The sequence below is a fragment of the Giraffa tippelskirchi genome, chromosome 4 (assembly GCF_054371585.1).
Source record: "Giraffa tippelskirchi isolate mGirTip1 chromosome 4, T2T-mGirTip1v1.2.pri, whole genome shotgun sequence".
NCBI classification, from domain to species: Eukaryota; Metazoa; Chordata; class Mammalia; order Artiodactyla; family Giraffidae; genus Giraffa; species Giraffa tippelskirchi.
In genome coordinates, this window is record NC_137278.1 from 18,561,619 (window position 1) to 18,589,005 (window position 27,387).

General features: G+C 41.0%; 1 protein-coding gene and 1 long non-coding RNA gene across 3 annotated transcripts in view; one reads left to right on the forward strand and one right to left on the reverse strand.

The window, feature by feature from the left end:
• Positions 1-15,370, forward strand: part of TAF1B (TATA-box binding protein associated factor, RNA polymerase I subunit B) — a 54,525-nt gene extending 39,155 nt beyond the window's left edge. The window contains exons 9-15 of the mRNA XM_081596464.1: positions 138-285; positions 3,856-4,033; positions 4,589-4,635; positions 5,416-5,506; positions 10,956-11,026; positions 11,546-11,765; positions 14,922-15,370. Coding sequence (XP_081452590.1) covers positions 138-285; positions 3,856-4,033; positions 4,589-4,635; positions 5,416-5,506; positions 10,956-11,026; positions 11,546-11,765; positions 14,922-15,126 — 960 coding nt within the window. The 3' untranslated portion in view covers positions 15,127-15,370. The remainder of the gene's footprint in view (positions 1-137; positions 286-3,855; positions 4,034-4,588; positions 4,636-5,415; positions 5,507-10,955; positions 11,027-11,545; positions 11,766-14,921) is intronic.
• On the reverse strand, positions 11,491-21,868 carry LOC145547281 (uncharacterized). Of its 2 annotated transcripts, none has more exons than XR_014083695.1 (4): positions 21,769-21,868; positions 21,427-21,556; positions 14,870-14,942; positions 11,491-12,109 (listed from the first exon to the last, which is right to left on the reverse strand). It is a non-coding gene; the product is annotated as an uncharacterized LOC145547281 (long non-coding RNA). The 2 variants fall into 2 exon arrangements; XR_014083696.1 differs by having other exon boundaries at positions 20,988-21,556.
• Positions 21,869-27,387: the final 5,519 nt, after the last annotated feature.

Here is a 27,387-nt window from a genome sequence, read left to right on the forward strand (position 1 = left end):
GGTGTTTCTCCTTAATGTTTTTAATCTATACTCCAAGTTTTATTCAGTAAATACACGTTATTTTTAAAATCAGAAAGTAGTTTTTAAAATAGTTTATGTTGCAAAAATCACTACCTTGACTATCTCTTTCATTCCAGTCTTGGCCTAACTATGAAGTTATCTTTAAAAAAATAATTGAAGTTGCCACATTTTTAGATTTGCCACGTTTTCCAGACATAACTGAAAACTGCTATCTTCATCCAAACATCTTGTGTATGAAATACTTGATGGAAGTCAATCTCCCTGGTAAGTGTGAGGTGTATATGGTGAGTAAGCCTTGACTTATTGAATTATTATGAAAAATGTATTGAGTCCTCTCAATCAGAGACCGTTAGAGTCACCTGACAGGGTCCATAGTAACATGAAGCTTAATTTCAAAATTCTTTCTTAAAATGTTTTGGACCATTTTAAATGGTTAAAAGGACACTGTTCAGAAGTAATGAGTTCTATTTTGGGTGAGAGGGATAAGCTTGAGAGATAATGTTTGGTTTTTATAGTAAGTTTTTGCTGAATACAAGTAACACATGATTCAGTATGTATTCTTAATTACTTAGGCACCTCTGCCAAAAAAGGGCAGCACTCCTTCATGTGCATGAAGCATGATTATTAAATAATTCTAATTTTTAAAATCCCAGAAGTTAATCTACAGTGATATTTTTATTGTTTAGTAACATATTGCTATTTCCATTCCTCGAAACAAATGGAGATGAAGGTCTGGTAGGATGCAAAGGCAGCCTCACTAGCCCTTGTTCACAATATACCAAGACACAGGTCACCCCAGCGGAATTCGCCGATGGAATCTATTCCTGAATTTCTTGCTAAACTAGAAATGTGAGAAATGCAGGGTTTCTATTCTTAACAGAAAATACAAACATGGCATGACTATATTATTGCTTATGCAATATAAAAAAATGTGATTAAATATATTTTTAATAGAAAAGTAAAAGACATGTTATATGAAAAAAACAATATACAAAACTGCATGTATAATATAATTTTAGCTATAAAAATAAACATAAATTGGAGTAACATATGTACACAAATGTAAATATTAAGTCTTCTAAAATATTTTTTAAAGAGGAAAAAATAAGCTTCTCAAATGTATCATTTATTAAGCTAAGGAATGTATGTCTCTTGCTGCAACTTTAGAAGTCACTGGCTCTTTGATTAAGATTCCAGAATTTGGAAAGTCTGATTTCTACACTTCGGCATGTTACATATATCAGTTTATTGTTTTGGATTTTGGTTTTTTGATTTACTTTTGGAGTGGTTTTTTCAAAATATGGCAGGTTCCTGTGTTCTCTTATATACTCCAAAATCCTGAGCTCATAATGGGGAACACTAAGATATGGAAAGAATGCAAGGAATTACCAAAATAGCTGGCTCAGGCTGGGTTATGGCAAGTGTCTAGCTCACATAGACGCTATTGGACAGAAATGATGGTGGCAGTGTTTTCTGACCAGTGTGTGTAGCTTAATAGTATTTCTCATCTAACTCTTCCTGAGAGTAACAAGTAGAATTAAACCACTATTATATACAGAGAAAGACTGCTATCATCTGATGTTTTAAAGTGCTGTTTTAGAGACCATATTAAAAAGAGCCAGGATAGAGAAATTTTACTTCTCACAAAGTGTTCAATAGAAATAATTTGGAATATAGATAAAAAAACTGTGCACAAATGTTATTGACCTTATTTATAATACTGAGAAATCAGAAATAAATATCCAATGGAAAGGTAATGTTTAAGTAAATATTTTGTATATTCAGTGGAACCGTGTGCGTCTTTTAAAATCATGTTTGTGAAGAGTATATAAAAGCATGGGAAATGTCTGTGTCATAATAAAAAATGAAATAGGCCAAATTATAAATTATATATAGTATAATCATAACTATATAAAATTAAAATATTCATGAAAATATTGGAAGTAAATTTACCCAAATATTGAAGTGCTTTTTCTAAGTTATAGTAATGCATTTTTTCTTTCTTCCCCCTTTATGTATCTTATAAATGTCCTATACTGAGTTTGTATTACATAATAGTGGGAGGAAACAGTAAACAAAATAGATCTACAAGCTAAGATGTGGTGGTCCCGTCACCTTAGAAATTACATTCTGAAATGTGACATTGATTGGCCTCCTACCCATGAGATTATAAGAAGACCTCTAGAATATTGCCATTTTCAAAGCTGAAAGGTTGCACTCTACAGTTCTCTTGTGCTGTGGATCAAAAAGAAGAGATCTGTGTACTTGGCCCTTTTTCAAAGAGAGGTTTTCGGGTTCCCAGAAAGCTAAAAGTGGTTTTAAGCATGCTGGGGCAACGAATGCCCCTCCTCAGTGCCTTTATGTATGACAATGTCGTCTCTGGAACTGGGCAGAAAGCAGCTTCCAGCAAGCATGTCACACACACACACACCCTTGCTGAGTAAGCACTGCCTCTTTGGTGACTCTGACTGAACTCCAAATACATCTCTTAGTTTTGTCCCTCATCCTGGGACTGAGGAGCCGGCCAGAGAGAATTCCTGGCAGCTTTCACAATCATGTCTGTTTAATTTAAGGGAAACCCTGTAGAGTTTCCAAAGTGCCTCCATCTGTATTACCTCATCTGTGAAGGTGGAAAGGGAGGATGGGTGGGTGTTCTCATCTCAGATGAAATGTAGGCAAGCTGAGTGACGCCTGGCTGCTTGATGGCCAAGGCATCATATAATACTCCAGGTCACATAATACTCCAGGTCAGAATCTTAGTTTTTCTCTCCTGTCCTGGCTTCCATCCTCATAATTTCTTCCATTTGCTTTTTTATTACTATGTACTTTTAGTATAAGAGAAGCAATTCAAGATACTAATTTTAAATAAATAGGGGAGACATTTTTCAAGAAATACCATTTTCATAGTTATAAAATTGTGTATATAATACTGTATATAGAGACATATATATACTATGTGTAATATTATTTATACTGTTATAAAAGTATTGTATACTACATTAAGAGAATAGAATCAATAGGACATAATGACTGACAGTATATAAGAAATGCAATACAACTTATTATGGTCTTGTAAATAACAACTGTTCTACTTGAATTTAATCAAAATACTTCAGTTAGTAAGTAAAGAAATTTACTTAGTAATTCAGAGTTTTCAAAGTATAATTCCCTTGTCCTATCTTTTTAATGTTTATCCTCGCCATAACCCATTTTACAAATGAAGAAACTGAGGTTGAGTGGCTCTAGTCTGGAGTCACAAAGCTCATGATTAGAAAGCCTAAATATATAGGCTGTAGGTGTTTTGGCTTCAAGTCCCAAGTTACTCAGCCTTGAATAATAGATGAGTCTGTGCTGGGCGTGTAATTTCTCTGGGAAAGCAGTACAGCAGGTGAGATGCACACCGGGCCTTCCAGTGTGCTAGCCAGGCTCCCTAGCTTCCCGAGTGAGTGCACATTTTTAGAGAAGCCCTTGGTCTTACAGGAGAGTTAGTTTCAGGTAAATGCAAATTGCTGTAGAAACACAGACAAGGAATGTGGATGAAGCAATAGAAGATGGATGTGTGCCTGTGTATTCTGTGCCAAGATATGTCCCATAGATAGCAGGCGTTTTGGGAAGTCAGAATAGGAGAAGATAGACCTTGCCAGGATTTGACCATTTGTTTTTCTATACACATTTCATTTTTTGGTTTATTTTATACACAAATGGTATGTCTCAGAGTTCTGGCATAGTATATTTCTTATTTTAAGATAAAGCTTATCTCATGGATATATACATCAGTATGGTCTTATTAACCAAGAATTTAATTTCACATTTTGCTGTTTTATTCTTCAACAGATGAAATGCATAATTTAACCTGCCTAGTGGTAAAAGCAACTGGAATAGGAGAAGTGGATTTTCTGAGATTTGATCCTATAGCTAAAAAGGCAAAAACTGTTAAATATGATGTGCAAGCTGTAGCTGTTATTGTAGTGGCATTGAAACTGCTCTTTTTATTGGATGACAATTTAGAATGGTAAGTGTATGTCAGTCTTAGGAGGAAAAGATTGTATTATTTTCCCCTAATTATTCAGAGTAAAGGACTCCATATGTTATATCTCAGTAGAAAGTAGAGACTCTCAGTTGTTATAGAACACTGACTATGACTAGTAGCAGCAATTACTCCTTACCTAATGTTTTGGCCCAGGTATTTGTCAGAGATTTCATTCTCCTTTAGTAAGTTGTTTGGATCATGTTTTCTTCCATTTTTAGGAAGATACACATGTGTCTCATTCTCCTGAGTTTTAAATCATCATACCCAAATTCTAAAGAGTCATTTAGCACTTCATCTGTGTAGCTTTTGGTTTCTGGCACTATGTATCTTCAAAGATTATTTAGAAAGTGAAAGAATCTTAAAATGCCAACAAAGAGTGGCAGTGTCTTCTTCCCTATTTCAGTGCTTGCTTCTGTGTTAAAAGTTGGCATCAGTTTCAAGTACTGTTCTATACTTTTCTTTTAGAAGAATTCAAAATTTAACTGTCTTCAAATGAATGATTTCCAAATAAATTGATTTGTTTATTTGTATCTCCAGGTCTTTGTCTAATATTGCCAAGAAATATAATGAAAAGAACAAAGAAGGTACTTTTTTTTCCAGTCAATCAAGTGATTATAAAAGGTTAATTAAATGATACAATAAATATAGAGAAGAAGAAACTCTGAGAAATATATAAATTGTACCTTGTATCAGACTGTTTATATGTGTAATTATCTAATATATCTTCTATTCTCAAGGGGGTAATAGTCAAATCTAGGAGAAACAAACATGTAAAAAGATGGTTTCAATATGTGGAATCTAGAAAAATAGTAAAGGTGATCTTATTTGCAAAGCAGAAATAGAAACAGCTGTAGAGAAGAAACATATGATTACCAAAGGGGAAAAGGCCAGGGGGATGGGGTGAATTGGGAGATTGGGATTGACAGATCTGCGCTACTGTGTATAAAATAGATCACTAATGAGAACCTGCTGTAGAGCTGGGGAGCTCTGCTCAGTGCTCTGTGGTGACTTTAATTGGAAGAAAGTCCAAAAAGTTGGATATATGTGTATGTATGGCTGATTCAGTTTGCTGTACAGCAGAAACTGACACCACAGTGTAAAGCAACTATATTCCTTTTTTTTTTTTTTAAAGGTAGTTTTGGTATAATACAGGGCCACAGTATAGGTGAGAGCTCAGAATGGAAGGGAGTGACAGCAGATTGCTCAGGAGTCACATTAGAGTGTGGAGATAGTCAGTCCCTCCATGATTTCCAAGGGCTGGCATATAAATGTTTAGTCAGATCAGTGAATAAAGACTCAAATGAGCAACGTGTTATAATAATGTGACATATTTGGTTAATAATCATGGATTTCATTTCTTTCAGATAAACCATGGTTTGATTTCAGAAAATGGTACCAAGTTATGAAGAAAGCTATTGATGAGAAAAAACAAAAGTGGGAGGAAGCCAGGGCAAAGTATGTTACCTCTTCTAGCTTTAGATTCACCTACTTTATTTTTCAAGTTTATTGCTTTACGTCTGAAAGCTCAAGTTTCATCAGTTCAGACTCACCAGCATTATGACCCTTTTTTCTAGAATTTTCTAGACCCCTCTATCTAAACTAACTTTTTAAAATATTTCTATTAAGTATTAGTGAGTGAGTGAAAGTCGCTCAGTCGTGTCCAACTCTTTGCGACCCCATGGGCCATATAGTCTGTGGAATTCTCCAGGCCAGAATACTGGAGTGGGTAGCCTTGCCCTTCTCCAGGGTATCTTCCCAACCAAGGAATCAAACCAAGGTCTCCTGCATTGCAGGCGGATTCTTTACCAACTGAGCTACCAGGGAAGCCCTATAATGTCCTTTTGGGGGCATCCCTGGTGGTCCAGTGGTTAAGACTCCACACTGCCAATGCAAGGGAGGCAGGGTCCATCCCTGGTCAGGGAACTAAGATCCCATATGCCACATGGTGTGGCCAGAAGATTTAAAAAGTAGTAATATTAGTGTCCTCCTTCTGATCCAGAATCCAGTCCAGGGAGCTGTATTGTACTCAGTACTCATCTGTTCGTAACCTGCGTGACTTTCCTCTGCATTTCTGGTATTCCTCCCTCTTTCGTTTCCCACGGTGGATCAGTTCCCATCTGTGCTTCCCACTGTTACAAAAGACGGCAAACGTCAGCCTGTGTCATTTGTAACTGGACTGTTCCTCCAAAATAAAGTTCCCTATAAAAATCCAAACAAAGGAAAACAGAAAGAGAGTAGCATATTTAATTCAGTCAGTCTCACTGTTTGACCTCGAGCTCTCCTTCTGATGTAGGTCCATTGTTGTTGTTGTTTAGTCGCTAAGTTGTGTCCAACTCTTCGTGACCCCATGGACTGCAGCATGCCAGATTCCTCTGTCCATGGGGTTTCCCAGGCAAGAATACTGGAGTAGGTTGCTGTTTCCTTCTCTAGGGGATCTTCCCGACCCAGGGATCAAATCCACATCTCCTGAATTTGCAGGCGGGTTCTTTACTACTGAGCAACAGGGAAGCCTGCTCAGGTCCACTGTGGCAGAGGGGAAAGAGCATAGCATTAGAGACAGTGCAGGGGTGAATCCTGATTGTTTAAAACCAGCTGTTTAACTGCAGCCCAGTTACTTATTTTAGCCTCAGTACACTGAAATGTAGTCAGCTCATAAATTTTCAGACACACTGTCTTGTGTGGTAGAGGGTACATTGCTATAGGTTTCTGATTTGAACAGGTTTTATATCTGTTCTTGGAACTTTGACTCTGTGAGACTTTGAAGAAAAGGTTAACATTTCTGTAGTTTATGTAATTTTGCAACAGTACTCATTTGATTGAGTCATTTTATATCCCCTGAGAAAAATCAAGATTCTTCAAATTAGTTAAAATGGTAACTCCAGTTTTCTCATCAATAAAGTAAGGCTAATAATGCCTTCTTGATATTCTTAATCAAGAACTAAATTTCAGTGTTTGCAGATAGAGTTAGATTATTTCTTCTCTAAATTTAAGAGAGCTTTTAAATCGAGAAACAGACTTCCGGGGATGAATAAAGCGCTGTGGGAGAGAGGATCCTTGCTGAAGAGGGGAGGAGATGGGCAGTGTCTTCCTGTTCAGGTTGGACAGACAGTGAGAGTGAGCTTCTGACAGCTGAGGGCACCCGGGGAACGGAGGCCTTCCTCTTTTCTGTTGGAGAAAGAATGTCTTTAGTCATTGGCTCTCAGCAGGCACAAGAGTAGCAGCAAGAACAGAAGGCTCTCCTGAGTTCTAAGGTAATCTTGGAGAACCAGCCATCGGACCTTCCTTTTCTGGTGCCGCTGGGGTGGTCCCGACCAATACTGAAAGGCTAGGTATTCAGGGCCCGTGCCACTTGGGCATCTCACGGTTGAACAGGTGCCCATTCGTGAACCCAAACCAGGCACCAACTTACACTTCAGACATACCTGTTAGAGCCCAGATTCTTCCTGCAGTGCCTCAGTCAGCTGTGCATCAAAAGGCTCACTGACTTTTAACTACTTTAAGGGAGAATTTAGTGACCAAAGAACATATGTCTAGTTTCAAAGTGGCATTTTCCAGACGGACACCAGGCCTCTGGGAGGAGCTTGTCCAAGGTATCTGTTACCAAGATCCTTCATAGAGTCTGCTTTGGGATGAGTGAGATGACTTGTAAGTCACTGCTGACTGTTCTGTGGGCACAGAGCTCCCATGTATGCCCATGACCTGTTCTACACTTCCCCATCTCTGTTGTTGACATAAGTTTCTAATTTTTCTCTCTATTCTAGACATCATCTTCCATATTGTCAGGTAAAAGTTGTTATTTTCTGCAGCTCAGCATAGGTCTCTATGCATGGGATTATGAGAAACACTAATAAACTGTAGTTGATAACCTAAAAATAGCTTCAGAGAGTGCTTTGACTTCCAGTTTTCATGGAGGAAAATTTAAAAGCATGTGCAGAAGATCTTTGCAGCCTTTTCAGTTCAGTTCGGTCACCCAGTCGTGTCCAACTCTTTGCGACCCCAAGGACTGCAGCACACCAGGCCTCCCTGTCCATCACCAACTCCCGGAGTCCACCCAAACCCATGTCCATTGAGTCGGTGATGCCATCCAGCCATCTCATCCTCTGTCGTCACTTCTTCTCCTGCCCTCAATCTTTCCCAGCATCAGGGTCTTTTCCAATGAGTCAGCTTTTCACACCAGGTGGCCAAAGTATTGGAGTTTCAGCTTCAGCATCAGTCCTTCCAGTGAACACCCAGGACTGATCTCCTTTAGGATGGACTGATTGGATCTTCTTGCAGTCCAAGGGACTCTCAAGAGGCTTCTTCAACACCGCAGTTCAAAAGCATCAATTCATCGGCACTCAGCTTTCTTTATAGTCCAGCTCTCACATCCAGACATGACTACTGGAAAAATCATAGCCTCGACTAGATGGACCTTTGTTGGCAAAGTAATGTCTCTGCTTTTCAACATGCTGTCTAGCTGTCTAGGTTGGTCATAACTTTCCTTCCAAGGAGTAAGCATCTTTTAATTTCATGGCTGCAGTCACCATCTGCAGTGATTTTGGAGCCCCCCAAAATAAAGTCAGCCACTGTTTCCACTCTTTCCCCATCTATTTTCCGTGAAGTGATGGGACTGGATGCCATGATCTTAGTTTCCTGAATGTTGAGCTTTAAGCCAACTTTTTCACGCTCCTCTTTCACTTTCATCGAGAGGCTCTTTAGTTCTTCTTCACTTTCTGCCATAAGGGTGGTGTCATCTGCATATCTGAGATTATTGATATTTCTCCCGGCAATCTTGATTCCAGCTTGTGCTTTCTCCAGCCCAGCGTTTCTCATGATCTACTCTGCATATAAGTTAAATAAGCAGGGTGACCATATACAGCCTTGACGTACTCCTTTTCCTATTTGGAACCAGTCTGTTGTTCCATGTCCAGTTCTAACTGTTGCTTCCAGACCTGCATACAGCTTTCTCAAGATGCAGGTCAGGTGGTCTGGTATTCCCATCTCTTTCAGAATTTTCCACAGTCTATTGTGATCCACACAAAGGCTTTGGCATAGTCAATAAAGCAGAAATAGATGTTTTTGTGGAACTCTCTTGCTTTTTCAATGATCCAGCAGATGTTGGCAATTTGATCTCTAGTTCCTCTGCCTTTTCTAAAATCAGCTTGAACATCTGGAAGTTTGCAGCCTTTTAGGTTAGGCAAAAACTTCCTCAGATATGATACCAAAGGCATGATCCATAAAAGGAAAAAAAAGATAAGTTATACTTCATCAAAAGAAAGAACTTCTCTTCTAAAAACACTGTTAAGAGAAGCTACAGGCTAGGAGAAAATATGTTCAAATCACATATCTGATAGAAGGTTTGTATCCAGAATATATGAAGAATTTTCATATAATAAGAAAAACAACTCAGTTTTTTAAATGGGCCAGAAGTTCACACAGAAACCTATATATGAATATATAGAGCTCTGTATACTTCATTCACAAGTAAACGAATGAAACCTTGTGGCCAAAAACTGGCAACAATCCAGATGCCCTTCAGGTGGTTATGGATAAACAAACTAGCATATCTGTAAAATGAAATACTCTTCAGTACTAGAAAGGAACAAACTTCTGATACATCCAGAAATATAAATGAATCATAACTACATTATGCTAATGAAAGACTCAAAAGGTTGCATACGGTCTAATTTCATTTATATGACTTTCTGGAAAAGGCTAAGCTATAAGAATAGAGAAACAGCTTGGTGGTTGAGACCAAGTTTAGCTCAGGGTCAGGGGAGGAGTTGACCTTCAAGAGGCATGGGAGATTTGGGAGAGTGGAACTGTTCCGTGGACTAATCATGGTGGTAATTACACAACTGTAAGTGTTGATCTAAACTAGTGCAGCTATACACTGAACAGGATCAGTTTTACTACATGTAAATTATACCTTCATATACAGCAGTGGGGAACCAGATCCCGTGGGAAGACTGGACAGACAGAGCATATAGGACCTTGTGGCTTCCTGGAGAAAATATTAAGACTTTGTGGTGGGCCTCTTATTTTTTGTAGTTTTGAAAAGAGGTAAAGAAAGTAAAGTAAATGTTTAAAGAAGGACTGTCTGATGAGTGTTAATCATTTTTGGTGGCCTACCTTTCCCATCTTCTGGGCATATGACCTCAAGGAAGTAATAGCACCTCCTTGACTGCAGCATAATTGCCACCTGTGTGGGCGTTTACTATAAATGCAGAAGAAAATCTATCTAGATGAGGTAGTCACAAGGCATTTTTAATAGTGAATTTAACTAGAGAGTGGGATTAAACTGTTTAGGGAACTTCTTTATTATTAAGAGATTTTTTTACCTTGAATATATTGTCACTTTTATTATTTGATAAATAAATAACAAAAAGATATTTGAAAGAGTCACAAATGACAAGCTCTCTGAATATTTAAATGTGGTATGATTTAGTTCACACATGATTTTCAGGAAAACCATAACCGCTTCACAGTGATTACACCTCTGCATTAGAAGGCAGGCACTTACTGTGTTATCAGAGTCAGAAGTACACTCTTTTATCTGCAGCAGAAGGGTCTTTGACCAAAGACAAGGAGGAACAGTTTTTTTCTTAGGTGGCCTCACTTTATGAGAACATGTGGCATGGGAATTTTATGATGACGGTATAATCAATCATTTCTTTGTGATCTTATGGCATCTGGGAGGTTTGGGGCGGAACTTCTCCTTCCACTGACTTCCTGCCTCCTGCAGTGCCACTCGCTTACCTCCAGCTCATGAGTGCTTTAGAGACGTGTGTCAGCAGGTCAGTGTAAGCCAGAGCTATTGTATGAGTATCGGGAATTTCAGATACTGCCATTGAGAAACTTCTCTGAAGTGTGTTGAGGCCCATTTCATCTCCATCCTGCTCCAAATGCATCTCTACCTTGGCAGGTTTCTGTGGAAAGGTGAAAAGCCACTCTACTACTCAGCCATTGACAGGCCGGTGGTGTATAAAAGAAGAGGTGAGTGGGGTTTCTTCTCGTTAACACCAAGTAAAGCCCAGCTGTAGAAAAGCTAAGTGTTTTAAATTGAAAAGTGAACACATAAGTCCTTTTCTCAGTTGTTTAACAAGTGTCCCATTGCACATACAGAGAAACCTCCTTCTCTGTAAGAAATGTCCGTGGAAGTCTATTTCAGGAACATTGCAATATTCAAATAGAACTTAAGTTCTCACCAAAATCTTAAATGCTATATATCTACACTTTCAGAACTCTTTATTTGGAGAACTGTCTTTTTAGGTTGATTTGTTTGTGTGTGTGGTAAAATGTACATAACATAAAATTTACCTATTTAGCCTTTTCAAGTTGTTCCTCGCCGCCCCTCTTCCAGTGTCAGTGTCCCCTAGTTATGCTCTTACATCACCATGGAGCATTTGTCAAAACTACAAAACCAACGTTGGTACATTACTATCAAGTAAACTACAGACTTTATTTGTCATTTAACGTGAGTTTTTATTTCATTTCTTTTCCTTTCATTTCCAGAAATGGTGGTGAATCTACAGAAACAGTTTAGCACACTGGCGGATTCAGCACCAAACACTGAAAAAAAGCCTTCAAGTTTTCAGTTCAACTGGACTGAAGAGGACAGCGAGAGGCCTTGTTTCCATGGGCATAGCCTCCAGGGAGTCCTGCAGCAGAAAGGCCAGTCCCTGACAACCAAGAATTCCCTCTACTGGCTGAGTACTCAGAAGTTCTGTAAAAGGTATGCGATGCTCTTAGAAATCATGGGATAAAAACCACCCTGAAACCTCTAGTTTGGCCTGAAGTAGTAGTCTTTTCTCATTAAAAAAAAAAAAAAAGGCCACCTATGATTTAAAGGAGTTGGTCATAATGAGAGCCAGATGGGTTATTGGTTGGACTTTAGAAGATGGTGAGCTTATAATCAAGACCCACATATGGGACAGGAAGGTAGGACCTGTTGTGTTAGTACCGTCTGCCTTGTCTGCCTGCAGAGTCGGTCCTCGGGGGTTAGTGGGGAACCTACACCTTTGTGCTCTTCACATGGTACGATCAGTGCATTTTTGGATGTTCTTCATGGGTGTAATCCTGTAACGTAAGACAGTTAGTTACAAATAGACCTTGGTATAATCAGAGATAAAACAACCAAGATTTTTTTCTCTGCGTGAGTAATAAGGCTAAGCAATACACTCCATGCATCAAGCATGGTTATCACCATGGTTTTATGTACCAAAATCATCTGTCAAATTACCCTGCCTATTTAGACCATAGCCTAGAACCACATAGTAAGCAAAAAAGGGTCCAGCTAACCAATAAAATGGCCACTGAGTCCATAACTAATGCATATACACTCTTCTCAGGAGGCCCTTTAGTCCTTCACTCTGCCGGGAGGTATGTGTCCATCAGGCTGAGTTGTTTGATTTCCAGATTCCTCGCCATCAGAAAATGCAGAGTAGGTGGGAGACTGAGAGGTGTCTGCTGCTGAATGTCTTGACAGCAAATATAAGTGGTACTCATTTGACAAACAATAGAGGAACCAGCAGCAGAAGCAGACAAAAGAACTCAAATTACAGTGGTCCGAAGTTTGTTCATGACACACAGTAGCTCCACAGAACTAAATAAACTTGTCCATGTCTCTGCTTTAGCATGTCCCCAAATTATGTGCATTCTCTTTGGGTTTGTTTTTCTTACCTGTATATTCTAGTATTTCCACAATAAAAGTGGACAACTTGTCACCGTATAATTGTAAAGGCTTTTGAAAATAGGCTGAATGTTCTCTGATTAATAATAACCAAATAATGTATAACTAAATTTTAAAAGATGTCTATCCAAAATGATTAAAATGAAATGTTTTGATGCTTAAGAGAGCAGATCTTCAGCTATATGGAGAATTTTGTTACGCAGGAGGACTCAGTTTTGAGGGTTCAGAAGAGACAAGCATTGTACTGCGAAATAATTTTGAGAACACTCAGGCCTTGAGAACTAAGCAGAGAAAGGCTGTGAGAGCCCTTCAGATCATGAGGGTGTTTATCCTTCTTGTCTGAGGCGGACCTAACAATCTGGATGAATTTAAATGGTTGTATGTTATATTTGGTTTTATCACTTAAAACTTTAGGAAAATTTAAATTTTCTGAGTTTATGATAAGGGATGTAATCCTTAAAAGATACTGTTGTTGATTCAACTTAGAAATAAAAAGTCCTACTGTACACCTTTTCTTATCTTTTTGTTGTAGAAATAAAGCTTTCTTTATGGTCCCTAGGCAAGGGAAACAATATTTTTATCCTTTTTGTGATAACATTTTGTCTGAAAGAATCTCTTCATAGAGCTAAAATTAAAAATTAGAAAAGAAGAAAAGAGGGCACCATATTTGTGAGAATTCATATAAATGGCTTATATTCTATTTCCATTAAACCAATCAATGCACAAGCAGTTGAGGCTTTTAAATTTCCTACTAGTGAACATAGTAGGGTATTGGCTTTTTTGTATATTATTAAAATAGGCTTAAGATTTTAAGGGAAAATTTAAAAATCATTTTTAAAGGAGTATAGGGAAAGTGAACATTTTTGAGCCCTTATTTTGTGCCACCTATTGGATAAATGCTTAATATATATTCTCATTCAATCCTCTTTTCCATCTTATGAGGTGGTTATTTTTTTTCCTGTTTTGCAGATGAAGGAACCAAGACTAGTTATCTGTAGTCACAACTGATGGGTGTCTGAGCTCTATGGTGCAAATACAAACATTCTTTCAGGAATTTAGGGCCATATTTGTTACATAAATCATTGTCAAAATGTTTATACCATTTATATATTGTTCACTTGTTTTTAAACTATTTATTATGGAAAACGTCAAGTATATTCAAAGGTAGAGAGCACAGTATAATTAACGCCCCCTACCCATAGTCACCCCCACATTAACAACTTTCCACGTGGCTAGACTTGTTTTCCCCATGCCCCAGCCAGCTCACTGCTTTACTCCTCTACTCCCAGATTATTTGGAAGCAAGTCTCAAACATCATAATTTTCTTAAAGCCATAAGACCATTAATCTGACATTAAAAACTAATAGTAATTCCTTAATCTCATCAAACATGTAGTCAATGTCTAGATTTTCCTGATTGTCAACAGTAAGTTTTTAAATAACTCAGAATCCACATGAAGTCCTTACATTGCCGGTGGTAGAGATAGCCCTTAAATGCTTTAGTTCATAAATTCCCCCTTTATCTCTTTTATTTCCCCCTTGCAGTTTATTTACTGAGTAATCCAGGTCATGTGTCCTGTACAATTTCCTGTAGTCTAGATTTTGCTGATTACAGCCCGTGACACCTTTTAACGTGTTCCCCTTTCCCCCTGCTTCCACCCTGGTGTAGGTAGAGATTGGCAGAGTTACTTAGCAGTTTTCATTAGTGTTTTAGAGATTTGATCAGATTCAGGTTCTACTTACTACTTTAAAATAAGCAAAATTGCTTTGTTAACTCTTCCTTCTATAATACATACAGAATTGCAACACACATTATTAAGCCTGGTATCTTATTTTGGTTGGGAGCTGGGGATTATTTTGTTTGTGTGTTTTCAGTATGTCCAGAGTCTCTTCCTGTGTGCTTTTGTTGACCTTGACCATGGTAAGAGGGGGGCCCACCTGGAGTGGAGGAGGAGCTGTGAGAACTGGCTGTGGACCACCTATGTCCCACGCCTGATGGCCACAGACAGTGCTAACATTTTTTTCCTTTATAAAATGTAGGATTCCTTCCAGATTGTTTCGTTTCCTTCCAGCTCAGAGTACTATCTTAGGCCTAACCATATACAGTCTTTAGGTTACTTGGGGGATATTCAAGGGACCAGTACATACCTTTCTAAATGACCCTTTAAACATGGTGTCTTCTTTTTTCTTCCCCTTCTAGCCATTGTAAGCATGTGACAACCTACGAAGAATCCAATTTTTCTCTGAGTTACCAGTTTATACTAAATCTCTTCTCCTTCTTGCTGAGAATAAAGACTTCCTTTCTCCACGAAGAAGTGAGCTTAATAGAAAAGAGACTTTTTAAAGCAAAATATAATAAAACAAACAAGAAATCTTCAAGATCCAGGAAAGCAAGAAAATACTGAAAGAAATGAAGTGGAAACTTGCTGGGGAAAATATTTTAATAATGAAAGTAATGTCATTGTAATGTAAAATTCTAGAGAATGGTGAAAAATAGAGTTTTATTTACTGCATACATATATATACATACAAATACCTATATCAAACAAAAATGTGGGTTGGAAAACAGGTGAAATTTATTTGAATTTCTTTTTAAACTATGAATGTTCTCATTGTTAAAATGTTAAGTAAATGGCATCTAGAAGTTTGTATTCATTGTATTTTTAAAAAATATTTATTTATTTATTTGGCCGCACCAGGTCTTAGTTGCACACGTGGGATCTTTAGTTGTGGCATTCGAACTCTTCATTGTGGCGTGTGGGATCTAGTTCCCCAAACAGGGATGGAACCTGGGCCCCCGAATTGGAAGCTCAGAGTCTTAACCATTGGACCAGCAGGGAAGTTGCTTCATTGTATTTTAAAGCTAAATTTTCTTTTTAAACTAGATCACTTACTTACTCTTTGCACCCCGAAGTAAATCCCAGATGGATCAAAGATCTAAACATTATAATCTTTTATATATATATGTATAAAGTCTTAGAAGAAAACAAATGTGAATGCTGTGATGATCTTGGAATGGGGAAGGACTTTCTAAGATGTCTCAAAACCAGAAAGCAAAAGGAAAAGATTAATAAGGCAACTGAAAAGCTGGGAAAATATCATTATAGTGTACAATGAACAAAGGGGTAAGTCCTTTAATATATCAATAGTGCTTGCAAAGCAATAGGAAAAAGATAGCTGAACAAGGGATATGAAAAGATAGCTTTCTGAAAAAAACAAAATACAAAGGCCAAGCTAAAAGTGGGGTAGTCAATGTCACTCATATTAAATGCAACTTACAGAGATGTTTCCCACATATTAGGTAGGCAAAGATTATACAGGTGTCTAATACCTGGATATTGGAAAAAGGCATTCTGATTCATTTATTTGTTCATTTATTTGTGCAATAAATACTTACTGAGCAACTTCTGTGTTCCAGACACAGGCTAGATCCTGGAGGTACAGTACTGAACAAGGCAGGGACAGATAGTATACAAATAAATAATATTGGGATCAATGAAGTGCAATGAGGAAAAAGTAAGGTAGGGGGTGTGTGATCAGGTGGGCCCTTTAGTACAAAGTAAATGAGAAGGACCATCTGGGAAGTGATATTTGAGCTGAAACCAACTTGTGAAATCCAGTCAAGGGGGCAGGCCTTGTGGCCATCCAGGTGGAGATCATTTTAGGCACAGGACACCCTACTTGGTGTCCACCCAGGAAAAATAAAAGCATCTTTCCGCACAAAGACTTATACACAAATATTCACAGCAACTTTATCTGAGATCACTAACAGATAAACAGCCCAAATGGCCATCAACAGGTGAATGGATGTGGTATATCCATACAAGGGAATACTACTTAGCTATAAAAAGAAACAAACTTTTGAAACAAGTCACAACACCTGCTAGGGAGTGGGGCAAGAGGCTGGGGGGACTATATAAGAAACACATCTTTCTATGACTTAAAAAATTGCCTTCCAAAGACCTGAACTGGAAAATTATTTGTATATGAGCTTTATGGAATCAAACCATGATCTGAAGTGCTATGGCACTTGAGCGGAGTAAAGAGCTGAATTTGCTAACAAGCCCTCCAGGGTGATTCTGATAAATACAGTGACAACCCCTGGCCTCAGGGCCATCCACACAGCGCTCAGCTCCACCTGCCGCCCTCCATATCCTTGCCCGGAGCAGGGAGGCAATTCTGGAGCCCTTCAACCCTCGGGGGACCTTAGTGACTGGGCAGCCATTTCTTCTCTACTGGTGTCACCCCACCTGTGTTGACACGGAGCGCCCTGTAGGTGGTCTCCTCAAGCCTTCTCTGCCTAAACACTTGCCTCAGCTATTTCTAAACGACTAAGAGACATGATTAGGAAATAAGGCAGAAGCAGGCACAGTGCCACAATGGATGTACAAACAGCGCCCAATAGGAGCATAGAGGGGGAAGAGACCCACACCACTGGGTGGAGGAGGCTGCCCCTCAGGAATCAAATTTTTTCAAACTGATTACCGAAGTGATAAATTATTTTGCCACTAGAGTGACTTATACTTGTTGATTTGGATGGACTCTATTATGAACAAATCTTAATTAGTTTTTTAATTAAATCAGCACTGCAGTGAGGCAATTTTACAATTTAGGTGGTAGCTCAGTTGTAGCTCATGGTAGCTCACTCGTGGCTCAGTTGGTAAAGAGTCTGCTTGCAATGCAGGAGACCTGGGTTTGTTTCTTGGGTTGGGAAGATCCCCTGGATAAGGAAATGGCAACCCACTCCAGTATTCTTGCCTGCAGAATCTCATGGACAGAGGAGCCTGCCAGGCTACAGCCTATGGGATCGCAAGAGTCAGACATGACTGAGCAACTGAACACATACACCTAAAGGGAAGTATGATAGAACCAAGTAGGATTTCACATGGTCTCAGATCTGGACACTATTGTAATAGTGTGAAATCAGAGACTTCTAGGAGATGAAAATAGAATGTACCAGAAAAGGGAAAAAAAGAGTCCTGAAATCATTTTATGTCTTTGAATGATCAATCTAAGCTGATGGTCGTGCAAAATAGAGCACACATGTGCTGAAAATGCTAAAAATTTCATGTTTTTAGTTGTCAGATCATCAAAACATCGTGGCAAGCACAGCTGTGTAACATGTATTAAATGTGCATCTGCCTATCTACTTACTGAACACTTTAATATAATATTTCTCATTTAATATATCTAGATAAATCTATCTGCTATAACTATAACAACAAAGTTTTGCTCGTAGTAGACTAAGAAATCTATATGCAGGTCAGGAAGCAACAGTTAGAACTGGACAAGGAACAACAGACTGGTTCCAAATTGGGAAAGGAATACGTCAAGGCTGTATATTGTGACCTGCTTATTTAACTTATATGCAGAGTACATCATGAGAAACACTGGGCTGGATGAAGCACAGGCTGGAATCAAGATTGCCGGGAGAAATATCAATAACCTCCGATATGCAGATGACATCACCCTTATGGCATAAAGTGAAGAAGAACTAAAGAGTCTCTTGATGAAAATGAAAGAGGAGAGTGGAAAATGTCAGCTTAAAACTCAACATTCAGAAAACTAAGATGATGGCATCTGGTGGCAACAGTGACAGACTTTATCTTTGGGGGGCTCCAAAATCACTGCAGATGGTGATTGCAGCCATGATATTAAAAGATACTTGCTCCTTGGAAGGAAAGTTATGACCAATCTAGACAGCATATTAAAAAGCAGAGACATTACTTTGCCAACAAAGATCCATCTAGTCAAGGCTATAGTTTTTCTGGTAGTCATGTTTGGACGTGAGAGTTGGACTGTAAAGAAAGCTGAGTGCTGAAGAATTGGTGCTTTTGAACTGTGGTGTTGGAGAAGACTCTTGAGAGTCCCTTGGACTGCAAGGAGATCCAACCAGTCCATCCTAAAGGAAATCAGTCCTGAATATTCATTGGAGGGACTGATGCTGAAGCTGAAACTCCAATCCTTTGGCCACCTGATGCCAAGAGCTGACTCCTTTGAAAAGACCCTGATGCTGGGAAAGATTGAAGGCAGGAGGAGAAGGAGATGACAGAGGATAAGATGTTTGGATGGCATCACCAACTCAATGGACATGAGTTTGAGTAAACTCCGGGAGTTGGTGATGGACAGGGAGGCCTGGCGTGCTGCAGTCCTTGGAGTCGCAAAGAGTTGGACATGACTGAGCAACTGAACTGACTAAAGTAAAAACTTTAAACTTGTTAAACGTGTTTCTTTAAAAATTTAAATCTGGTGAAAGTACAATGAGCATGTGTTCCTACCAGAATACAGAACATTGGCCCAAACGGTTTATTAGTCTCCAGGGAGAGCTCATACGTTTTGAACATAGTTTTGTTAGTTCTGGTTCTTGTTTCTTTTTTTTTTTCAATCCTCCCCCCGCCAAAAATAAATGCAGGTTTCTTTAGGCAGTTTGAGATTCTGTTAGACTTAAAAGCAACAGGAATGTCTCCTTCTGCCAGCCGTGGCTACTCTTGCAACAGATCAATTATCATTGTCATGGGGACGTAATGATGGCTCACAGCGGGGAGCCACGCAATGGGAAGCCATGGGTGCCTTATCCCACTGAAGCATGGCTTTTCCCTCTGGCCTAAAAGCAGCAGACCTGTCACTGACACTCCAAAGTGGCACTTCTATAGCCCAAAGGAAGGAGGCCTAGCACTGACGGACAGAGTATCTGTAGTTCTTTGTTATCTCTTTGGGTACACCCCCTTCCCCGTATTGGCACAAAGCCACCTAAGGAAATAAAAAAAATGAAAAGCAGTACTAATTCAATCCTGGATTTACACAGGAAGCTATACTGCTCAGAAGGAAAGAAGGACCATTATTTCTGAGTCTCAAAGAAAACCTCGAGCAGAATCTCCAAAGTGTGGCAGCTATAAAAAGTTCTGCAAGTTATTATGTATTATTGTGTTAGTCACTCAGTCGTGTCCGACTCTTTGACCCTGTGGACTGTAGCCTGCCAGGCTTCTCTGTCCATGGGATTCTCCAGGCAAGAATACTGAAAGGGGCAGCCCTGAGGGTTCTTCCCAACCCAGGGATCGAACCCAGGTCTCTAGCATTGCAGGCAGATTCTGTATCACCTGAGCCTCAAGGGAAGCCCCCATTATATACTGCAGGTAGTTAAAAGTGTTTTTTAAAATGTATATTTTTATCTTGAGTATGTAGCTGGTAACTTTTTTTTGCTGGTAACTTTGTAAAATTTAAAATGCCTCTGCAATCTTGAAAGCTGAGTGAATTCAGTATCAAGTCTCACAGACTGTTTCACGGAGCTCCCTTGTTTGGGGCCCTTAAGAAGTATTTAAGCATGAAGTGACTTTAGTGCCAGACTTGCCTGATAATACGCTATGACTTGAGAAGAACTTACAAAAGAGTCCTTTTATTGACTATAAATTAAGAACCTGCTATTTCAGCTCACTTGGCCTTTTGCCCTCTGCAACAATGATTTCCTTCTGGAACAATTAGTACACGTTTTATGGATATTTGAGTTGAACAGCGTGACTCACAGATATTCCCAAAGAAATTTTTAAGTTAGAATACCACTTAAATGAATTATCTTTGTGTCACCATTGTTGTCCACATTAATTCAGATGAAGTGATTAAGTTAAACATTACCTAAAATGAAAACAGTGGTCTCTGAATTTTGAAACTCCCAAGATTAAAGTGGGAAAAATGTGTTCTTTACCATGTGAAAGGGTCAGAAAAATATTATAAAATGTGTTTACTTATTTTCACCTTTCCCTCCTTAGAAATTCACACCAGAATTAACAGTCTCCCTGGAAAGGTCTCGGCTTGGGGTCCCAGGTGCCCTAAGCAGTCACCCTACTGGGGCCCAAAGGCGGGGACCTCCTCTCCCACCCCCCACCCAGCCACCCGAAACCCAGTGTGTTCCTGCCAAGCCCTCTCCACGCCCATCCAGACACACTTTCTTTCTCAAAGCACAGCCCAGGGATCCGAATCTGCTCACACCAGGGCTCGTGCAGACCGGGGGCTCCCCTGCCTGCCCCCTCCTCACCACTGCCTGATGATCAGAATTGGGGGGGTTGGCCTCAGAGTCTGCATTTCATCACCTGGCACCCCACCACCTATCCCCAGGCACAGAGGGTAGGGACTATCCCCCACCGCCTGCCTCCCACCTCCCTGACCTCAACCTTCTTCATCTTCCCTCTGTCTGAAAAGGCGTCAAGAGGAACTACTTTCTTTTGATACCTCTAAACCCACAGCACCTCCTATGTTTGGCATTTATTGTCACCTGATTCTGCATGTGTCCTGTTGTCCTGACTAGGCTTTATTGTCCTTTGAGGCTGGGGGCCATTTCTCTTGGCTCCATACAGAACCCTACCTCCAATATTTGTTTAATATCTTCGATGAAAGTAATGATGTTTTTTAAAAAAGGGAAATTACAAAAAGCATCCTGCCTTCTTATCAGTTTACCACAGTGCAATGATCACCACTTAATGAATGAACTTAGTTGTCTGCCTTCCAGACATTGGTTGTGAATCAAACTGAAGTACTTTTAAGACAGAAGGGGGGAAAATGGACATAGCTTTTGCCCAAGTATACTTGTGGCCTCACCCAGTAACTATATGGTGCTCACAGTGTGCCAGGCACTGTTCTCAGCACTTGACACAAATCACCTTTTTTGATCCTTTCATCTCATCTCAGATGACATGGTGCTATGATTATCTTACAAATAAGGAAGTTGAGACGTTCTGATCCTAGGTAGCCTAGCTCCAGAGTCTGTAGGCTTTGCCAGCTTGCAGCACTGTGTCTCAAAGACCTGGTGATGTCAGTGTGGAATCTAAGGAACCCCACTGCTACCTAGAAAGAGACAACATTAGCCTGCATGAGTGGAGTGTACCCTCACGGACACTCACTCCAAACCTCCACCCCAACCCTGCCTGTACTCTCTGCTCCTCATCTCTCAATCACTATCTCCATTCAACTAACCACAAGCTATAAGTTGTCCCCCCTCATTGTCACCCTCAATATCTCATCCATCACTCAGCTCTGGCAGTTCCACCACCAAGTACCCCTCTGGCCTCTTTCCCGTCTTCCGTGAACATAGTGACTGCCCAGGTCAGGCCCTCATCGCCTCCCTTCTGTGTGTGTGTTAGTTACTCGGTTCTGTCCGACTCTTTGTGACATCATGGACATAGTAGCCCGTTGGGGTTCTATGTCTATGGGATTCTCCAGGCAGGAATACTGGGGTGGATTGTCATTCCCTTCTTCAGAGGGTCTTCCCGACCCAGCGATCAAACCCTGGTCTCCTGCATCGTAGGCAGATTCTTCATCATTTGAGCTACAGGAAAGTCTCAAAACCTCTCACCTTTACAATTTCTCATTCTCTGCCAACAGTTATTTTCCAAAAGTAGATCAAGTAACACTTTGAGGCTCAAAACCCTTTGATGGCTTCCTGCTGCCTGCAAGCCGATGGCTTGGCCTTGGGTCCATTAGACTGTGGCTCTTTCACAACCAGCCCTGCCACATGCCCGCCCCTGCTCCCTGCATTGAGGGCGAGGGGGTCCTGGGTGAGCTGTGACCCTCGCACTCAGCACCTTTGACCTCGTTATACTCTCTCTCAGGCACCTCCTCCCTTGTCTCAGGAGGACGTTTATTGTTCTGTGATGACCCTGCTCAAATGCCACCTCCTCCACTTTCCCCGCCTCAGCTCCTGGCAGGATCCATCCTTCCCAACTCAAGAGAGATTTGTTTCTTGTTAGGGTATTTATACCACTTGTGCTAAGGTGGCCTGGTCTCTAGATTGAGCTATTTGACGGCCAGACTGTGAGTAATGGCTGGGGGATGACACTTGAGAACTTGTGTGAAGAACAGAGTTGACAAAGATAACAGTAACATGTGAAAGAAAAAGCATATTTAGGAGATATCACACATCTAATTGGTGACAATGAGGTTTATACAGCTGATTTTCACTTCCCACCAGAGCTCATCAGAAACTTTTCAGGACTTTTCCTCTACGCATTTTTGAGGAGATGCCTGCACATCAGTTTCGCTTTGCTAAGGATTGTATGTCAACTAAGAAGCTTTTTTTGGTGCTTTGCCTGGTCCTCCCTCTACTTGTCGGCAGCCCCCTGGTTTCATGTCTCTGAATTAGCGTCACCATCCTCTGATTCCCACTATGGCCCCAGAGTAGAGTCTTATGGATTTTTTGTGATGCTTTGAGGAACTTTTATTAAAAGGATTAAAGGATACCTATGTAAGTAATCCTCAGCTATTTCCCAATCTCCAAGTAATACAGTCATAGTGATGCCCACGATAATTTCAGACCAAACGCACATCAGTTATGAAACTACAGGACCTGCTTCTACTTCTTTTTCTCTCTTGATGCTTGTCGCAAAGTTCTCCTGTTTTTTTCCCCCTTCTTCTCTTTTCAACCTCTACATCTTCCTTTCTCTAATTATCACCAAAGATGTTAACTCAAAATTCCAGAGACTGGAATGGATAAGGTCATGGCTTAGAGAAGATACACAGAAGGGAGTGTATCTACACATAAAGACAGAGTTCATGAACTGTCAACTTTGGGCAAGTGACTTAATCATGTTCCCAGTTTCCTACCTATACGTGAGATAATTTTTCTCTTACAATAAAAGCTAATGACTCTAGAGCCTATTATTCAGAGTGAAGTAAGTCAGAAAGAGAAAGATAGATATCTTATGCTAATGCAAATATATGCAGTCTAGAAAAATGGTACAGATGAAACCATTTGCAGGGCAGCAAAGGAGAAACAGACATAGAGAACAGACCTATGGACACGAGGAGAGGGGAGGAGAGGGTGAGAGGTATGGAGAGAGCAACATGGAAACTTACGTTACCGTATGTAAAATAGATAGCCAACAGGAAATTGCTGTATGTCTCAGGGAACTCAAACAGGGGCTCTGTGACAATCTAGAAGGGTTGGATGGGAAGGGAGATGGGAGAGAGGTTCGGGAGGGAGGGGACATGCTGAACGTATGGCTGATTCTTGTCAATGTTTGACAGAAAACAACAAAATTTTGTAAGGCAATTAAGCTTCAATTAAAAGATAAATTTAAAAAATTTGATGAGATGCGACAACACCTTTAAATGGATCTTAGGTGAGGGTAAGGGTTACCACTCGAACCCTTTTCTTCAAAGAGGAGAATATGCAGATGTGAGCCAGCAGGCAGGGTCAGGGCCCCCCAGCTCCCCTGATCGGGGCATTTTCATGAAATGACAGGAAGCATCGTGGCTCCACCTCACACAGCGTTAGTCACAGGCCAGCGAGGTTTCCTGGGGGTGAAGGCCAGTGTTCCTAAGCTGAGAGCTCTCTGACAGCTCTGTTGCAACTATTGGGCCTTCACTGGAATGATTGATCTACAGTGAAGCCATGAGAAAAGAATGTGAGCTATCTGGGTTCAAGTTGCCAGAAAGAGGGTGACACCCAGCTTGACATGGCTCTTCGGCCTCCATTAGAAATGCATCTGCGTCAAGTACCAGGTACTTGACAAGACTCACCTGAGACTGCAGCTGCCCTGGCCCGACAGGTGGGCAGGCAGGGAAGGGGCAGAGACTCCAGGAGCAAGTGATGCCACTGAGGACATTTGAGAAGAGAGGGCATGGAGACCAAACCACGGAGAGAGTCTTCAGGGTTGGCGTGTTCTCTAAGCCTGGGAATTAACTATGTTTGTTTAGTCGCTAAGTCGTGTCTGACTCTTTGCCACCCCATAGACTGTAGCCCACCAGGCTTCTCTGTCCATGGGCTTCTCCAAGCAAGAATACTGGAGTGGGTTGCCATTTCCTTCTCCTTCCTTAGAGAACGAGCAAACGCCATCTCCCAAGACAGATGTCATCACAAGGAACCCCCAGCCACGACTCTGCCACCCTTGTTCGCGTGTCCAGTCTGCTCTACGGTGGGGGCGCAGGAGAGACACCAGGCATCATGCGGAAATACGTACCAGCAGCACCAAAGCCTGGGGCGAAAGTGTGGGATTTGGAAACAAGACGCCTGGCTTCATACCCCAAATTCACTGGTGATGAGACTTTGAAAATGTTGTTTAATTTCTCTGGATCTCGTTTCTCCATCTACAAGATGGGCGTAACCGCGTCTCACGGGGTTGCTCTAAGAATCAAATGACTCAGGTACACTTTGAATACCAAACGCCTCCGGAAGGTTACTGTCACTACCAGCTTGAATAACAACAATCGGTGATCCTCTGAGTGTGTGTGCTTAGTTGCTCTGTCGTGTCCTACTGTTTGCAACCCCATAGACTGTTGCCTGCCAGGCTTCTCTGTCCAGGGGATTCTCCAGTCAAGAATACTGGAGTGGGTTGCCATTTCCTTCTCCAGCGGATCTTCCCGACCCAAGAAACTAACCCAGGTCTCCCGCATTGCAGGCAGACTCTTTACTGACTGAGCTACAAGGGAAGCACCTCTACAATATGCTTATCCCCACACTAGATGATGAGGGATTTAAAAAAATATGATATATAGCTTCTGTTCTTTAAGTGGTTTATAATACAGTTAGGAAAATGGGGAGATGGAACATTTAATATTTATTGAGTTCTAAAAGATCTGGTGGGGTTTCCTAGGTGGCTCAGTGGTAAAGAATCCGCCTGCCAATGTAGGAAGCGTGAGTGTGATCCCTGGGCTGGGATCATCCCCTGGAGAAGTGGATCATGAAACGTAACAACCCAATCAGCCCTGGGCAATAGGGGTCATTAGCCCGTATTCTCCAGGGGTTCCATAATTTCCCAAGTCACAGAGCTGGGAGACAAGGGTGGAGATGTCACACTCTCCTTTCCACACCCCGTTTGTCCAGAGTGGATCAATTTCATCTCACAGGAGGCACTGGCAAACAGGGCAAGACACAATGGCTCTGGTGAACTGGCTGGTACAGATTCCTGGGAATCAGGCATGGAGGCTGTGCCCTTGTCTTGCAACTACTTCAGCTGTCCCTTCAATAGGGGCTGCCTCACCAGGGTATGTGATGAGCCTGCCTGTGATGAGCCCTGTGAATGGTTGATCAGGCTACAGCTAGGTTGAACAGCCAACAAACAAGCACTTGAAGGGACTGGACAGGGCTCAGGCCCTGCTGGTCTCTAGAGAAGATGGAAGCCGACTGTCCAGGGTCTTTGAGCCAGGCATCGAGTGAGATTCTTTAACTGCATTATGTTTTTTTAACTCCTCAAAACCTGATGCTGTTTTCCTCATTTTGCAGATGAGAAAATTGGGGACTGGCAGTGAGGTAGACTGCTTAAGGTAAGAACAGGAGGCAGATCTGAGCTCGGAATCCAGATCTGATGGACTCGAAATCATCCCCTCAAACTCTTGCAAAATTGAATTACCTAAAAGGTGGAGATGCTTCTGATGAGTGTTTAATGAAGGGTAGCTGAGGAGCTGGGGGAGCAATTTGTATGGGAGGGAAAGGGGTCCTGGAGGAGATGACGTTGGAGGTTGGCCTTGAAAGAAGAACAGGGACAGGAAGAGATGAGGTGGAGAGAAGGAACGGCACAGGCAACCAGGGGCCTGAAATTGCCGGACGCTTTCAGGGGACTCTGTGATGGGGCCCAGGGTGCAGGGCGCTCTTAACTGGGACATACATTTGTGACTCTGTGTTGGGGAACTTGAATGCCAGGCGTAGGAGCTTGGACTGCCATCTGTAAACTGTGGGCAGCTAAGATCAGAACTATTCTTAGCAACCGCTGTTAGAATCAGGAGACATTGAAGCTGGAAGGGACCAGATGACCCATCCAATCTCGTCCTTTCCCAGAGGCCCAGAGAGAAGTGACTCCACTGAACTCATCCAGCAGGTCAGTAGGACCTGGGCTAGTACCTAGGCCTGTGACATTCCCGATCCACCTTCCAGTCTGTCTCTTCACTCCTACGGGGCTGTCAGAACCCAGGGGTCTCCTATGAGAGCACAGCCCCAAATTCATTTCCTACTCTGAAGCCCAAGACTTGGGAAGCTACCTCAAAGATCTGCCTTCTCTTAAAAAAAAAATGACTCTATCCTCGACCTTAAAAATGTCATTGCCAAACAATTGAAAGGACACTAAACCTCACTCGTGATTTTTTAAAATGCAAATTAAAAAAAAAAATGAGATTTAGTTTTCATCTAAAGGCTAGCAAAGTCTGAGCATGCTCCTGTCTGGGGAGGTGGCACTTTAGGTAGTCCCATGTCCCGTTGGTAGCAGTCCAACAGGGGCAGCCTTTTGGAAAAAAGTTGGGTAAGATCTATACAGATTGGAATTATGCATGACTTTTTCACAGCGCCTCCAATTCTGGGGATTTAGTCTATGCCTGTACGTGACCAAGTGTGCAGAGTGTGTAGATAGAGAGATGTATATTACAGAATGTAATTGTGGACAACTGAAGATTAAAACGCTAATTGCTTGCAGGTAAGGTCTAGTTATCATACATCAATACAAAGAAATAACCTGCAGCCATTTTTTTTTTCAGAGAGAGAGAGATTCTTTATTGAAACATTTAATACTGTGCTATTTCAAGTAAAGAATTTCACATTTTGCATAGAATTTAATTACACCTTAATTCACAGGCAAGTCGTGTCCGACTCTTGCGACTGCATGGACTGTAGGCCCACCAGGCTCCTCTGTCCATGGCATTTCCCAGGCAAGAATACTGGAGTGGATTGCCATTTCCTTCTCCAGGGGATC